This window comes from Salminus brasiliensis, chromosome 21 (assembly GCF_030463535.1).
Source record: "Salminus brasiliensis chromosome 21, fSalBra1.hap2, whole genome shotgun sequence".
NCBI classification, from domain to species: Eukaryota; Metazoa; Chordata; class Actinopteri; order Characiformes; family Bryconidae; genus Salminus; species Salminus brasiliensis.
In genome coordinates, this window is record NC_132898.1 from 27,512,858 (window position 1) to 27,528,459 (window position 15,602).

Genomic DNA, 15,602 nt, shown 5'->3' on the forward strand with positions numbered 1-15,602 from the left:
AAAGTTATCACGTTATCATTAATAAATCTTACAGGGAGCAAACAGCCCATTACTGTACATTACATTACATTAAGTGTGGAGTGCTGGACGAGCAGCAGAGTGATGATCATTAAGAAACAACTCACCAAAAAGTAAGCGAGATTAAGGTGGACGGATAACAGAGCGAGCAGGACCGCGGCCCAGCTTCCCTCTCGCACTAGACTGGTCAGACAGTGCAATCGTTTGTGTATGTCTGTGTATCTGTGTGTGTGTATCTGTGTGTGTGTGTGTGTGTGTGTTAAAGCGTTTGGAGTATCCACTTCACACTGGTCTCCTGCTTTTGAAAGTGAAACCATTAAGCCTGTGTGAATTTGTCATTAAAGAGATAACTGACAACATCGCGCTCTCTCTCTCAGCGTCATTAAGGGCTGGAAATAATATTAATTCATCTCCTGTAATGACGTGTAATTTTCATTTTACGGTAAATTGCGAGTCGAGGAAGGCTGCCACATTTGTCTTCATTTCTGTCTGACAGACGTTTAGTTTACCATCAGTCTCTCTCTCTCTCTCTCTCTCTCTCTCTCTGCATCCTCTGGTAAACAGAGAGAAAAAAACAGATAGACATGGTCTCTCGACTCACCTGTCAAACAAAACCACATGTAACGCTCTACAGAGCATGAAGAGGTCTGTGGAGTACAGCACGAGGGGGTACGCAGGGGGTATACGAGAAGTAGCACTTTGTAGGGGGTTACATTGGGACAAAATCACTTTGAAAGGAGTGTATACTTTGTAGGGGGGGTTATGCTATGAAGAATAGCACTTTAAAAGGAGTGTACACTTTGTAGGGGGGTTATGCTATGAAGAATAGCACTTTAAAAGGAGTGTACACTTTGTAGGGAGTTAACTTTATGAGAAATAAGCACTTTGTAGGGGGTTACACTGTGACGAAAATCACTTTGAAAGGAGTGTATACTTTGTAGGGGGGTTATGCAGGGGGTATACACTATGAGAATAGTTCTTTGTAGGGGTTACACTATAAAGAATAGCACTTTCAAAACAGTGTACACTTTGTAGGGGGTTTACACTATGAGGATTAACACTTTGTAGGGAGTGTACACTGCAGAGGGTATACATTCTGAGGACTATCATTTTGTAAAGAGTGTACACTGCAGAGGGTATACACTCTGAGGAATAGCACTTTGTAGGGAGTGTACACTGCAGGGGGTAGGTATACACTCTGAGGAATAACACTTTGTAGGGAGTGTACACTGCAGAGGGTATACATTCTGAGGAATAACACTTTGTAGGGAGTGTACACTGCAGAGGGTATACACTCTGAGGAATAGCACTTTGTAGGGAGGGTATACTGCAGGGGTATACACTCTGAGGAATAGCACTTTGTAGGGAGTGTATACTGCAGGGATATACACTCTGAGGAATAGCACTTTGTAGGGAGTGTACACTGCAGGGGGTAGGTATACACTCTGAGGACTATCACTTTGCAGGGGATGTATACTGCAGGGGGTATACACTCTGAGGAATAGCACTTCGTAGGGAGTGTACACTGCAGGGGGTAGGTATACACTCTGAGGAATAGCACTTTGCTGGCACACACTGAAACAACATTCTGCAAGCAGTAAAAATAAAATTGGTAACCACAGAAAGGATGTCAGCTTTTACCAACCTTCCATCATGAAATTACAGCTTCATGCAGGGATTATAAACGGTTCAAAGACCCAGAATTGTCCCCTGAAAAGAATGATAGTGTTAAGAGAGCAAAACCAGCATGAGAAACGAAATTACCAGCAACGGCTCCAAAATATGCAGAAGTAAAGACAGATCCACACATTCACGGTTGGCTTCACTGCTGATACAGAATAAAGTAAGTATATTTGGTAGCATTTCTAATCCACGGTTTTAGCAGTATAAGTGATTTTTTTCGTAACATCTATCCAGTCATCCAACATCCTGACCTGCTCTCTAACACTCTTGTCCCTGAATGCAATCAAATCCTCACAGCAACACTCTGAAAGCCTTCCCTGGACAGTAGAGACTTCTGCGGCTTAAGGAACTCTTTGTAGAAGCTTCTTTCTAAGAATCTAAGTAGACCTCAGTTAGAATAACGTAGTAATAAAACAGTCACATATCTTTAGAGTTAAAAACAGGCTCTTCGTGGAACTAAAGGTGGTTTTTCAAGGAATGCTTTGCAGCAGCTTTATTTTAAGAGTGTTAATGGACCTCAGTTATGAATAGAATAAGCAAAATACAAGGAAATGTAGGATATGGGCCTTTAATGATTTTTTACATTGAGATGTTGGAAGAGTCCTAAAATGAGTAACATGTTATTACAAAGTGACATATCTCCATTAGTTACAAACCTGGTTCTTCATGGAACTGAAGGTGTTTCTTCTGTTGATTTTTCATGGAACCAAAAGTGGTTTTCTATTGCAAATGGCTCAAGGAACCCTTATATCAAATATGCTTTTTTCAAAAGTATAACAGCTATGGATTTTCTGAGCCATGTAAAGATGTTGAGATGTTAGAAGACAAGTTGAAAAATTGGTAACGTGTTTTAACACCATCCCATATCTCCATTGGTTACAAACAAGGTTCTTCATGGAAACGAAGGTGGTTCTTCTGTTGATTCTTCATGGAACCAAAGGTGGTTCTTCTGTTGATTCCTTATGGGAACAAAGGTGCTTCTTCTGTTGATTCTTCATGGAACCAAATGTGGTTCTTCTATTGATTCCTTATGGAAACGAAGGTGATTCTTCTGTTGATTCTTCATGGAACCAAAGGTGGTTCTTCTATTGATTCCTTATGGAAACAAAGTGACTAATCTGTTGATTCTTCATGAAAACGAAGGTGATTCTTCTGTCGATTCTTCATGGAACAGAAAGGTGGTTCTTCTGTTGATTCTTCATGGAAATGAATTCAGTTCTTCTGTTATTCTTTGTGGAACCAAGTGTGTTTGTTCTATGGCATGTTCTAAGTCCTTCTATGTTCTAAGGACTCAAGGAACCCTTTGTAGCAGCCTTATTTTCAAAGCATATATAGCGAATAAACAAAACACAGTGAAGCAATACACAGGCCTTTTCATATCCACATCACTGCTCCTACTAGCCTTGGTATTAAAGGAAAGGCAAACCAGTGGCCTGTGGCCCTTTAAACTCTGATGCACAGATGTCAGTGGTCCTCTCATGCATGGTGGCTTAAAGGTTGGCCTTCGGCTCTTCCGCAGCCATACAGCCGGGGGGGGGGATGCATACTTCAGCCCCATTCGTAAGCTTCCCCACCCCCGCATGCCTGGACCCCCCTCCCCCCTTCCCGCCCAGCCAGGCACGGGAAAACACGCACTCTCCCGATGCCTTAGTGTGAATTTAATAGCTCATTGTGTGACGAGCCAGCTCGGCCGCTGCCCGTGAGTTGTCTGTTTCTATAGTAACCACGGGGATAGGCAGGTGTGAGGTAGACCTCAGGTCGAGTGAGTAAACGTGTGTGAGTGAGTGAGTGAGTGTGTGTGTGTGTGGCACGTTTACTATCAGCGACTGGAAAGACTAGAAAGCAGCGCTGTGACTTGTGTCTACAGTAACGGAGATTGTACTGTTTAAATCAGTTACACTGCCTCTGGATGCCTCAGTAGAAAGCAATAGTACATCAACAGCTCTGCTCTTGCTTTTGACAGAGCGAGAGAGAGCGAGAGAGAGAGAGAGACAGAAAGAGCATCATTACCTGTATTTATTGAAGCCTGCAATCCCCAGCAGCAGCAGCAAGTGCCAGTGGCAATAAAACTCAGTGAGTTTTTCAAGCTGCTCCCTGAGTCACACACTTAACACACTGATGGATGCCACTCCAAGCGGAGGAACTGCACATCCGAGAATTACGGCGGGACAGAGGAATGGCGTTTCCAGATCTGCTCAGCGATAGTCAAGCCAGAAGGTCATGGGGTCATGTAAATGGAAGTGACTTTACACTAGACCTCAGGTTTACTGTGATGCACAAAAAATAGACAAAAGTATTGGGACACCCGTTCATTCACTGTTTCTTCTGAAACCAAGACTAATAAAAATATCTGATCCTGCTTTTGTTGGAGTAACTGTCTCTACTGTCCAGGAAAGAAGGCTTTCTACTAGATTTTGGAGGAGCATTGCTGTGAGGAGATTTGATTGCATTTAGTGAGGTCAGGATGATCCCAGGATCTTCCCCAACTCCCGAACTCATCCCAAAAGTACTGAATGGAGCCTCCACCAACATTCCAGAGAACACAGTTCTTCCACTGCTCCACAGCTCATAGGGTTAGGGTTAGGCTAGAGAAGGCTTTATACCCCTCTCTAGCCCACGCATGGCATTAGGCATGATACCAATAGGTTCATCATGTATGTCTTGTATGTGTGTATTTGCACATTTGTGTAATTCTTTTGTTGCTTGATGCAATCAAATCATCACAGCAGTAATCTAGTCGAAGACCTTCTTACCTGGCAGAGACAGTCACTCCAACAAAAGCAGGATATCGATACCCCTGATTTCAAAAGAAACAATGAAGGGGCAGGTGTCCCAATACTTTTGCCCATATAGTGAAGCTTGCTGAAGCTTTTCTGAAGGCAGCAGCTGAAGGCCTTAGTGCTGCCTGGAGAAATTTCTATGATGGGAGCGTTCAGAGGGAGGGGGTTTAATTGCTGTGGTCATTACATCAGTGACTTATCTTTTATAGTCATTACTTGGGCCAGCATGAGAGTAATGGACCTAATGCCTAATGCAACCACTGGTGATCAATCTGAGGCCATGAAGCTTTAGGGAGAATAATAGGAAGATAGCGAGAGAGAGAACAAGAGAGAGAGAGAGAGGGGGGGGGGGGGTAGTAATACTCTGTGCAAAAAAGTACACCGATCAGCCATAACATTAACACCACAGAGCAGGCAGGTATTATTTGGGTGGTGGTTCAATCTCAGAGTGACACTGACTGAAATGGTGGAGACTGGCTGACACCCAGGGGAAGTTCGTTCCACCACTTTGGTGCAGGACAGAAAAAAGCTTGGACGCTTGTCTTCTGCAGATTTTGAGGGATGGCGGGTCAAGCCGAGCCGTACTTGAAGCTGGAAGGGCTCTTGGTACAGTAGCTACAGGAAGCCAGAGAAGGAAAAAATGCATCATTCATTTTCACCACCACCACCATCATGGCTGCATTTGCAAAATACCATAATTTAGCTGAAAAAGCACTCATCTGGCAACCCCGTAAATGAAAACAGTGTAGTGTGTCTGGTTGCCATAGCAACCCTGAAAGCTCTTCTGTTTTCTACACTCATTTAATACAGTTTCACTACCGCTGTTGTCTTCAGACTGTTCTAGCGGTTTCACTCTCATGCACTTTCTTGTGTTTTGAATGGTTGAATGACACTCCAAATAATACATATGAGCCATATGCTTGACCCCATGTCCTGAGAAGGCATAAAAACATGTGTATGTGTGTGTGTGTGTGAATCGTGTGCACACAATTCATGCAGTATGTTGTAACCACACAGGCTAAGAACAAACACCTGGGCCTTTTGAAAGGACATCCATATGCATTCAAACACACACACATGCACACAGAGTGACAGGCTTTGAAAGGAGTGACCAGATGGCAGGAGAATCCAGAAGTAGACCTGCCCACCCTTATTTACAGTCACACATACACATCAAAGGGTTATTGTTTACTGCTCCTGTCCAGGACAAAGGATTATCGAAATAACACATCTACCCATTTCTACGCCCCTCGCTGAATTATGAAATGCTACATTAGGATTTCACGTGACTTGTTAACAATTTAGAGTAGAGTTGTGGGTTCGTTGAGAGTGGGAGGAGCTTCTATAAAAGGGTACATGCTTTGTAGCTTCAGGGTGTGAGTTCTGAAGGTATTTTTACAAACAATATTGAGCATAATTTATGCAGACTAGGGTCTAATTAATATGAAATCCTAGTTGAGAGCCCATGGAAACCCATTTTTATTTTCATTTGGAAAATATGTAGAAATGGAGGTAATATAACTAAACACATAAAACTAAAAATCATTTGTAAAATGTAATTAATAAAAATAAAAAAAACTATTTTCCAGTGAGGAACAGTTAGAACACCCCCTCATGCAGAACATCAGATGCAGATGATTAGAACATTATTAGATAGGATTTTGGTGGAGCATGTCTTATGTAAGTTTGGCTTGGTCTTAATTGGTAAAGTGAGTGTTATCACCATGGCCAGATCCACAGAGCTCTATGAGGCCTTCAGAAAGAAGATTGTAGAATCAGATGAGTCTGGGAAGGGATTTAAAAAGATCTCAGATCCATCAAAAAATCAGATGTTCCACTGTCCGCTCAATCATTTTACAAGTGAAACAACTTCATGAGCAGCCCAAGAGCAGATTCAAGGTGTGTAAAGAAGTCTTCGACAATGCTATAATGTCATCAGGGGACCTACAGATAGCTCTCACCACAGTTGATATCAAAGTATAGCATCTATCATCAGAAGGAGAAAAACCCTAAAACATCAGGGTAAGACTAAGATGAGTCTCAGAGTATCCAACATTGAATTATTCAGGTACAAGAACAAAAGACATGTTTGGCACAAGCCAAATACAGCATTTCAGCACAAGAACCCCCACATACCAGCTGTGAAGCAAGGAAGTGGAAATGTCATGGTTTGGAGCTGCAGGGCCTGGCAAGCTCTCCATCATATCATCCACTGTGAATTTTGTATTGTATCAGAACATGCTTGATGAAAATGTGAGTCCATCTGCCCACAAAGTCACGTTGTGGGCAAAGTCAAGTTGAGGTGGACCATGCAATTTGACAATGACCTACAATATTCCAGTAAATTCACCAAGGAAGAAATGAAGAATTCTAGAAGTTAAAACATGGACCCTACTCCTATTGAGATGATGTGGGTGGTTTGAAGCATGCTGTGCATATAGGAAACCCCTTAAACATGACATATCTGAAAGAGGTCTGCATGGAGAAGTGGGAAAACAGATGTCGGAGACTGGCAGACGATTATAGCAAACATCCAGTGGATGTTATTTCAGACAAATGTGGAAAAACTGACTATTAGGCCATAGGGTGTCCTACCTTTTTTTTCTCAGTAGAAATTGGCACCTTTTTAATTTGATAGATATGCTTCCCTAAAATCGTAAGCCAATCATTAAGACTATCATTACTACACTTTCTGCTTCCCTTAGGCTTAACACAACTGTACAAAAGAACAGTCATATACAGACGCTGAAGAAAATGGGCCTTTGAATTTACATGATTCCAACGTGTCACTTGGATGCACATGAATAAAACATCACAACACAAATTGCTGTATCTCAGCTTACTTCTTCAAGCAGGAATTGCAGCATTTTATTCAGTGCATTATCCTTTTTTGCCACACAGCCATTGATCACGTTAACCAAGGCTAGGCTTCCCAAAAGTTCGCAGCCTAATGACCAGTGTTTTATGGCAGACAGCATGTTCAAAAGACAAACCCGCTCTACCATGTAGCGGCGATCATTATGCTTTAAAGGGTTTGGGAAATGCAGCCCAGAGCAGCTGGCGCCCAGCGCTGAGTGTACAATTGAACATGAGCGAGCATGAGTCAGCAAGAGAGAGACAGAAGATACTAGAGAGATAGAAGGCAAACCAGTGGGCTACGTCTGCCACGGTCTTCCAAAGTAGGAGGTTTAGGTCAAAATATTATCCTCATTTCATTTGGAATCAAGTTGCTTAATTCACTGACTGTCTCCGTGGGCCATGTGTGAATTTACTATATCTTGACCATTGAAAGCACTCTAAATGGTGCATATGCTACAATGCTATCATATGCTCGTTTTCCCCTGCTGAAGTCCTTTGTTGTGTTGGCAGTGAGGTTTGGGTCGCTGTCTTGCTGCTTAAGGATGTTCCTACCAAATAAACTGGATGCATTTCGCCATAAATTATTGCACAGCATCTTTCTGTAGACCTCTGAATCAACTCTGCTGCCACCATCATGAGGTACATCATTAATAAGGATCAGAAAACCCATTTCAAAAGCAGCTATGCAAGCCCAAGCCATGACACTACCTCCACCATGCTTAACGGATGGGTTTGTTGTGGATCAAGGGCAGATTCTTTCCTTACACTTCAGAACTTTTGTGGGTCATCTTTGCAAATTCCAATCTGGCCTTCCTATTCTTAGTGCTGATGCATGGCTTCCCTCTTGTGAAGTGGTCTCTGTATTTCTTCTGTCAAAGTGGTCTTTGAACGGTGGACCCTTCCCCTTTGGATGTTATTGTTTAGGGGTTTTCTTAATAGCTCTTACAATGGCACTGTCATCAACCCTTTATTGTTTTAATCGGTCAACCATTTCAGTGTATGGCTGTTAGTACAGCTTTTAGCTGTAAATTTATCTTTCTGACTTTTCTTTGAATATTATTCTTGACACAAGCAATTTATAGCAGTGTTATAATATGTGTTATATATATTAATAATTTTACCCCATTTTTTTTTACCCGATTTCGAAGGCCAATTATCCAATCTCCGTTCGTGGGAGCTCCCCCAATCACTAGCAATGCCCCTAACACTAGGAGCTGATGCAACATCGCTAGGCCTGCGTAGGTCTGCGCCTGATCCCCAGCTCCGATTCAACAGCTTACAGATGCCTGTGCTGGAGAGGGACTGCCATCAACTTGCCCATAAACGAGAAACGCCAGTTGTGCTCTCTCAGACTCCGACTGCTGATGGCAAGCTGCATGACCTCAGATCGAAGCCGAAGTCTTGCCAAATTTTTCCATGTCAGACAAAAGATCTTGATAGTGCTAAGATACTGCTTCTTAGCTCAGTCCTTGGGCCCACCAACAGTTCCAGGTTTTTTACTCTAACCTAGCACTATGGGAACTGAGAGAGAGCAAAACTGGGAAGCTGTCATGTGGGCCTGAAGGAACACTGCACACCTATCAAAAACCTCAGATGGAGCCGGGTCCAAAGTCACTTTTTCAGTCTGTTTGATCTCTTTATTCCTATTAAGTAATGGAATACAAAAACTGGCCTTGGACCAGTGACATTTCGTCAAATGCGGCCCATGTTCTTAAGCCGAAAAGCTAATTTTCTTTTTAAACTGTTATGACAAATAGAGTAAGCAGCAGATCAGAGAAAGAGCGGAGGGCAGCATGTAATCTATAATTACCCATTTCCTGACTCCATTATGAGGGCAGAGACAAGGCCAGCTCACAGCATGTTAATAATTTGTGTGTTTTGAATGTTCACGAGGAGAAAAGCACTTCTGTGCTGGAGACAGGCCCTGGGTTTTGGCAAGGGATCATGCTGAAAGATCTTTGAGGGCATTAAGAAAAAAGTTGCAGCAGACTCAATGTGGTCTGTTATGTGAGCCATGCGCTGAATGAAGCCATGTGGGGAACTCGCTTCAAATTTCTGGACATGGGGTCATAGATGGGACAATGCATTGTAGGTATTATTCAGAACAGAGATTTGCTATAGTTAACTTCTAAAGGTGTGGCATTTTCACCGGCTAGGATAGAGGCTTATCTGCTATAGCTTCTTTTAGCTAGTTTATTATTAGCCAGTCTTTGGATAGCATAGTAGACACTAACCTTACATTCAACTACATATCCAATTACTTAATTACCATAATTGACTTTTACTAAACCTAACTCTAAATCTCCTTGAATACATTTAACCAATTTCTTAGCTAACTTAACATTTGTATATGTATAGGTATCTTCCATATGGAAGATTTGGACTAGAGGTTCATGAAACCTGTCCTATTAGCTAGACATTTGTGCACAAGCATCTACTTACTGACCGGACAAAGGGCTAGCTGCTAGTTTTTTTCCGAATCTATAGCATTATTAGCAGGTTTTGGAAAGGATTTATTGAACTAAGACTCAGGACCCTATTTTATCGATCTTTTGGCAAGCCGCCACGACGCAGCTTTATTTAGGGCGTATCTGTGTGTCTTTGCTTTATCTATTAATGAATCATGGGTGAGTTTTTGGGCGTAACGCACAATAAACCAATCAGCATGTCTCTCTCCGTTCCCTTTAAGAGCCAGGTGCGGTCTGACTTTGGCGGATTGCTGTTTCAGTGGTGTAAAGTGTGTGTGTGTGTGTGGGGGGGGGGGTATACGAGCGTTGGGATGCACGCGCCTGTGTTGACAATTCACTGCCGAGATAGCAACGAACGAACGTCTGACTGTTGACGTCTGCCTAGGTTGTTTTCCGTCAGGGACGCTCCTGTGTTTTCCGTTGCTTCCACACCTCATTTCGAGACCACCATGCCCATTGATGTAAATACATTTGCAAGCAATTTAAACGACGCAGATGGAAGGCATGAAAATAGACTTTTGGCGGGGTGTAAGATAGCAATGTGCATCGCAACGCGCCTTGCGCAGGGTGTAAGATAGGGCCTCAGACTGCTTAATAAAGAATCATTGACCACGTGGGGCTAACAAATTTTGGAAACTCTCCTACCTTAGTATATTTTCCACTTTCCAGGTTCCAGGTTAGCTAGATACATGCTAATTGCTAGCTTTGGTCTTTTTTAAGCCAATTAGAATATCTTGGTGAAGTTTCCCTATTTTTGATGAAAGACAGTAAAGTAAAAGCAATACTGTTTCATGCTAACTGTGTGAATCTCTTTCATTGACTGGGTGGTGTGCTAACTGGAGGTTATTGTGCATTGTTAGCCATTGTATTTCCTATACATTCAGCCAGCCTATTGGATCTACACAAAAGGTAAAAGTTCTTCCAGCATCTAAAAGAGCTGGATATTGTTAGAAATCTGAGTCACTGTATCACTGATTGGAAAAATATGAAAATCACAGTAATTTTCTATCGTTTTTGAGGGAAAAAAAGACTGAGCTGTCGTGATATGTTGAACATCTGGAATGTCCTCATCATTTTTCAGTACAGCGTTGTGAGTCATAGTGACTCCTTTGATTGCTGTCTCGTTGAGCTCTCTTTTCTTACATCGTCCTTTCTTATGCGTCTATATGCTTCTGTAATGTATTAATACACCCTTCTCTTGTCTTCTCTGTCCTCTCTTCCTCCCCACTGTAGATCAGTAAGCAGCAGCTGCAGATCGTGAAGGACCGCTTTCAGGCTTTTCTAAATGGAGACACGCAGATTGTGGCAGACGAGGCATTCATCAACGCCGTCCAGAGCTACTATGAGGTGAGAGTGTTCAGCTTCTCCAAAGCTCACCTACCTTTACCTGCTTCTATAATGGATGTCCAATTTGACTTACTGCTCTAATCCAAGGCTTTTAGTAATCCATTAGTAACAGGGCTAATATATGAGTAGCCAATTTTTCCACAGGGCCCCTAGTGGCCCTTCCACTGGTGGACTGGATGTCTACTGGTCCATTTCTCAGGTTTGGACAGTGGATGGAGAGAAAGAGAGCAGAGAGAGCATATATTACTTCACATTAGCATATAAGCTATTCCAAATGTTACTCTTACACTCAAAACACGCAACAATGATGTCATGAAGACATCCTCCATAATAACATAAAATACATAATAATGTAAAGTATAAATTGGTGAAGCCAGGCTGTCACCTCAGCCTGGGTGGCTATTCAATTAGATGAGGGCAAATTAATAAGTTTTCAGGGCCAGACACAGGCAGCTTTTCCAATTCAATTAGTGCCCTGACCACTCTTACTGAATTTGCACTGGATGTTCCCCTGAGCTCCACTCATCATCACCTTCTTATCCAGAGAAAGAGCAAGAGAGAGGGAGCGAGAGAGATTTGTAGTTGACAAAGACTAAATACAAGTGAAGTACTCACCTTTAATCCACACGAATATATAGAATTCATTCATCCCAGCCTGGGCGAAGACAGAGGTTACGGCTGCTGCAGGCCTGTAGCGTGTTCTGCTGCTGATTTGGAACAAAATGTTGCGTCAAGCACGGCAACAAGTCTCCAACAAGTTTTAGCTGATCCAGAGCCAGCACCCAGGTGGGCAAGTCATTAACCCGGTGTGTCCAGGCTGAGAAATGGCCTGGCTCAGAGAGCTGGACACCGGAAAACAGCTTCAGATCGAATGGGACCATTACAGCTGACAACATCTTGATTGAACTGAAAAGAATTGCTCACTTTTTTTCCTTAGTGCTCGAGGTTGGAGTGGGCTGGGGGTTGGGGTGGGGGGTGTTACAGCAAAAATCCCCATATCTGTGCACTCTTAGCGGTGCTACAGAGTGCATTTATTGACTATTTTTATGGTTGTTTTTTGCTGTATAAATAGCAAGTATGCAACATCCATGGGGCTTTTGATGAGCCTATTTACCACCCTGTTATTTTAACTAACAATGGGAACAGGGGGGATTTTTCCTTTATGGTGGGCTTGCGAAAAAAATACCCCATAAGCTCTGCTTTTTTTGGCTTGTTTAGGACACAGATGACTAGCATAGTTAGCATAACACTGTAACATAAACACACAAATAATTCCAGAGTCTTACTACCGGAGAGTGCTGCTGTCCTGTTGTTGTATCCCCTCAGCGCGATGTGCTGTTAGCAAGACTGTTAGAAAGAGATTGTAGCCATTAGCCATTAGTAGCCCTTCCCCCTCTCACTTTTCCCCAGTTTGGCTTTCTCAAGTCTTACCGGTACAAAAGATAAGTTTAAGATGCTTCGTGTTTAGCTCGGTTTGGTTCAGCTGAGGTGGTCCCGTTTGCTTCTAAGGGAGCAGATGATAGATAGAACAGGAGAGCATTGTAGCATTTAGCCTAACGTGGATCCCTGTTTGCTCCCCCTGGCTTTTGCTTCGTCGCGTGTCGTGTTGGAGTTCCCCTTCTGCGGATACTGGCTCAAGAAAATCCACGGTCACAGAAAAGGCCTACTTCATATGGCAGCCCATGTTCCCATAACTAGTAGAGTCCAGAGATGATGAGCTGGTCTCCACTATAAGCAACACCTTGTTCTCCTAAAGTTGCTGTTGCATTTTAACGCTTCGCCAGGGGTTTATGATCATTTAGAGGGTGTAAATATAATGAGCCAAGACTGTTATGCAACAGTTTTGGGGGTTGAAATGACCCCATTTTCCAGCATTTCCCTTTTTTGGTTATGTCAGATTTTCTTTTGAATGAAGAAAAGCAGTGTTTGAGGTTTGACATGTATCAGTTAAATGCACTGAACTCTCATTATTCTACCACTAAAGACGCTACGATTACTACAATACTTCTAGTACGCTACGATTACTAGAAGAATATGTTACATAAAAAAAAAATATATATACAGTAGATAGAGACTAGTGGCAGTATGTCTTTAATTGCATTTCCACAAGCCTCCTTCTTTTGTTTGTCTGTTTCCATCACGCTCTCTAGTTGTCTATCTATCTTTTCCTCTCCTTCTTCTTTGTCACCCTCTCTCAGCAATTTCACCATCCTATTCCAGCCTCTGCCTCACACACCTGGTAAGAGAGTGCTTTCAGAAATAGTTGCTTCCTGCCAATTGTGAAAAAAGCACAGTAAATCTACCCTGGCAATTGAGACAGAGTGAAAAAAATGAGAATAGACAAAACCTCGCAACTCAAAAAGCTGCCAGCTGCGTCCAGCCACACTCATCCATTTTTAGCCATGAATGCTAATGTTATGGATATGAATGTGTGCAGTTTTTGCGGTTTCTTATACGGGAATAAGTATAATGTCGGCTTGTTAAAGTACATCAAATGATATACAGTACACTTGTGCATCCATCCATTTGTCCATCTGTCCATTTACTTATCTGTATCTTACTGGTCAGGACGCGGATAGCTGTGGCATCACCTAGGGATCAAACCTGCGATCTCTGAAACTCAATAACGCAAAGAACCATTATAGCCTTTTCCTAGCCTGGAAATAATCATCATATACATGGAATACCTTCTGTAGATTGTTCTTTTTAGAAGATTTTACAAAAGGGTTCTATGTGCAATATATAGACAAAAGTATTGGGACACAAATATGGCTGCTATGTTGTCTCTACTGGATTTTGGAGCAATGCTGTGAGGATGTGATTGCATTCAGCCACAAGATTGTTAAATGGAGCACCAACCACAGTTCCACTGCTCGACAGCTCAAAGCTGGGGGGCTTTATACCCCTCTAGCCCACACCTGGCAACAATAGGTTCATGCTTATCTGCTCCTGAGAGTCCTATTTGATTGGCAGTACTTCTCTACAGAGAATTGACAATCTGTGCCAGCAATGGGTGCCACTTAAAGTAGCTGAATGCATTCATTAGAAGGGTGTCCACAAACATTTGGACATGGAGGGAAGCACTAAAACAACCCAGAGAAGCATTGTATTGAATGCTTGAATATTGCTTAAACAGCTGCTGATGTTGTTCTCAGGTGTTCCTGAAGAGCGACCGGGTGTCTCGCATGGTGCAGAGTGGTGGATGCTCGGCTAATGATTCCCGGGAAGTTTTCAAGAAGCACATCGAGAAGCGAGTGCGCAGCCTGCCTGAGATTGACGGCCTCAGCAAGGAGACGGTGCTCAGCTCCTGGATGGCCAAGTTTGACACCATCTACCGTGGCGAGGAGGACCCGCGAAAGCACCAGCAGCGGATGACGGCCAGCGCCGCCTCCGAGCTCATCCTCAGCAAGGACCAGCTTTATGAAATGTTCCAGCAGATTCTTGGCATCAAGAAGTTTGAACATCAGCTGCTCTACAACGCTTGCCAGGTACGCCTCTTTGAGATGTAAACTGCTGCTTCTTCTTTGGCTGGACTAGCTGAATGCAGGTGAAGAGGGTGTTCACACTTGCTTTGAGTTTAAAGAAATAATTTAATAATAAAAAAGACTAATATACAGCACAGCGCAGAGATGTTTGCTGTCTGAATTTTTCTTCTTTGGTTTTGCACTGGAGTTACAAGTCTAACGAGGTTTAGAAGCAACGGAAACTTATAGCCCACCAATTAGTCCAAATCGTGACGCCGTTGCCTTGTTAAGTTATACAAAAATAGACTTGCTTATGTGGTTTCTAACACCGCATGGCACATTGTTATCCATAAACATTGACAAAAAATATACACCTAGATACTAAACCTAGAAAGAAATTGCCAATTAATCTGCCAGTTAACCCACCTGTTCATAGCACTAGCAATGCTACATGCTACATGCAAAGCCAGCCACCGCCTCTTTTTAAAATGCCGCCAGTGCGACTTTGCCGAGCAGCCAACATGCTTGAAGGAGCTCCACCACATCGGCTATCAGATGCCTGTGCCAGCCAACATTGCTTCAACAAGAGCCTCATTAACTAGACCTTTTTCTCTTTTCTCCCAATTGGTTGCTGCCAATAAACCCACTCATTTGTAGCTTCCCCTAGCACTAGCAATGCTCCCAACACTAGGAGGGTAAGGACTCTACACATGCCTCCTCCGATACATGCAAAGCCAACCATCACCTCTTTTTGAACTGCCGCAGGTGTGAAATTGCCAGGCAGCTGACATGCTAGGAAAAAAATGCCAGGTCCCAAGCTCCATTACACCAGCCAACAGATGCCTGTACAGGCCATCATCACATAATCACGCGACCCACCTGAAGAGAGCATGGACAATTGTGCTCTCCCAGACTCCAGCTGCTGATGGCAAGGCGGCATGGCTTGGGATGTGATTTTTGATGGTAAATCCAACAATAGGCTT

General features: G+C 42.9%; 1 protein-coding gene across 6 annotated transcripts in view; it reads left to right on the forward strand.

Annotated features, from left to right (window-relative positions):
• The window catches only part of cadpsa (Ca2+-dependent activator protein for secretion a), a 146,264-nt gene that overhangs the window by 17,082 nt on the left and 113,580 nt on the right, over window positions 1-15,602 (forward strand). For all 6 annotated transcript variants that reach the window (XM_072666486.1, XM_072666484.1, XM_072666481.1 and 3 more), the window contains exons 2-3: window positions 11,042-11,155; window positions 14,311-14,643. In XM_072666486.1, coding sequence (XP_072522587.1) covers window positions 11,042-11,155; window positions 14,311-14,643 — 447 coding nt within the window. The remainder of the gene's footprint in view (window positions 1-11,041; window positions 11,156-14,310; window positions 14,644-15,602) is intronic.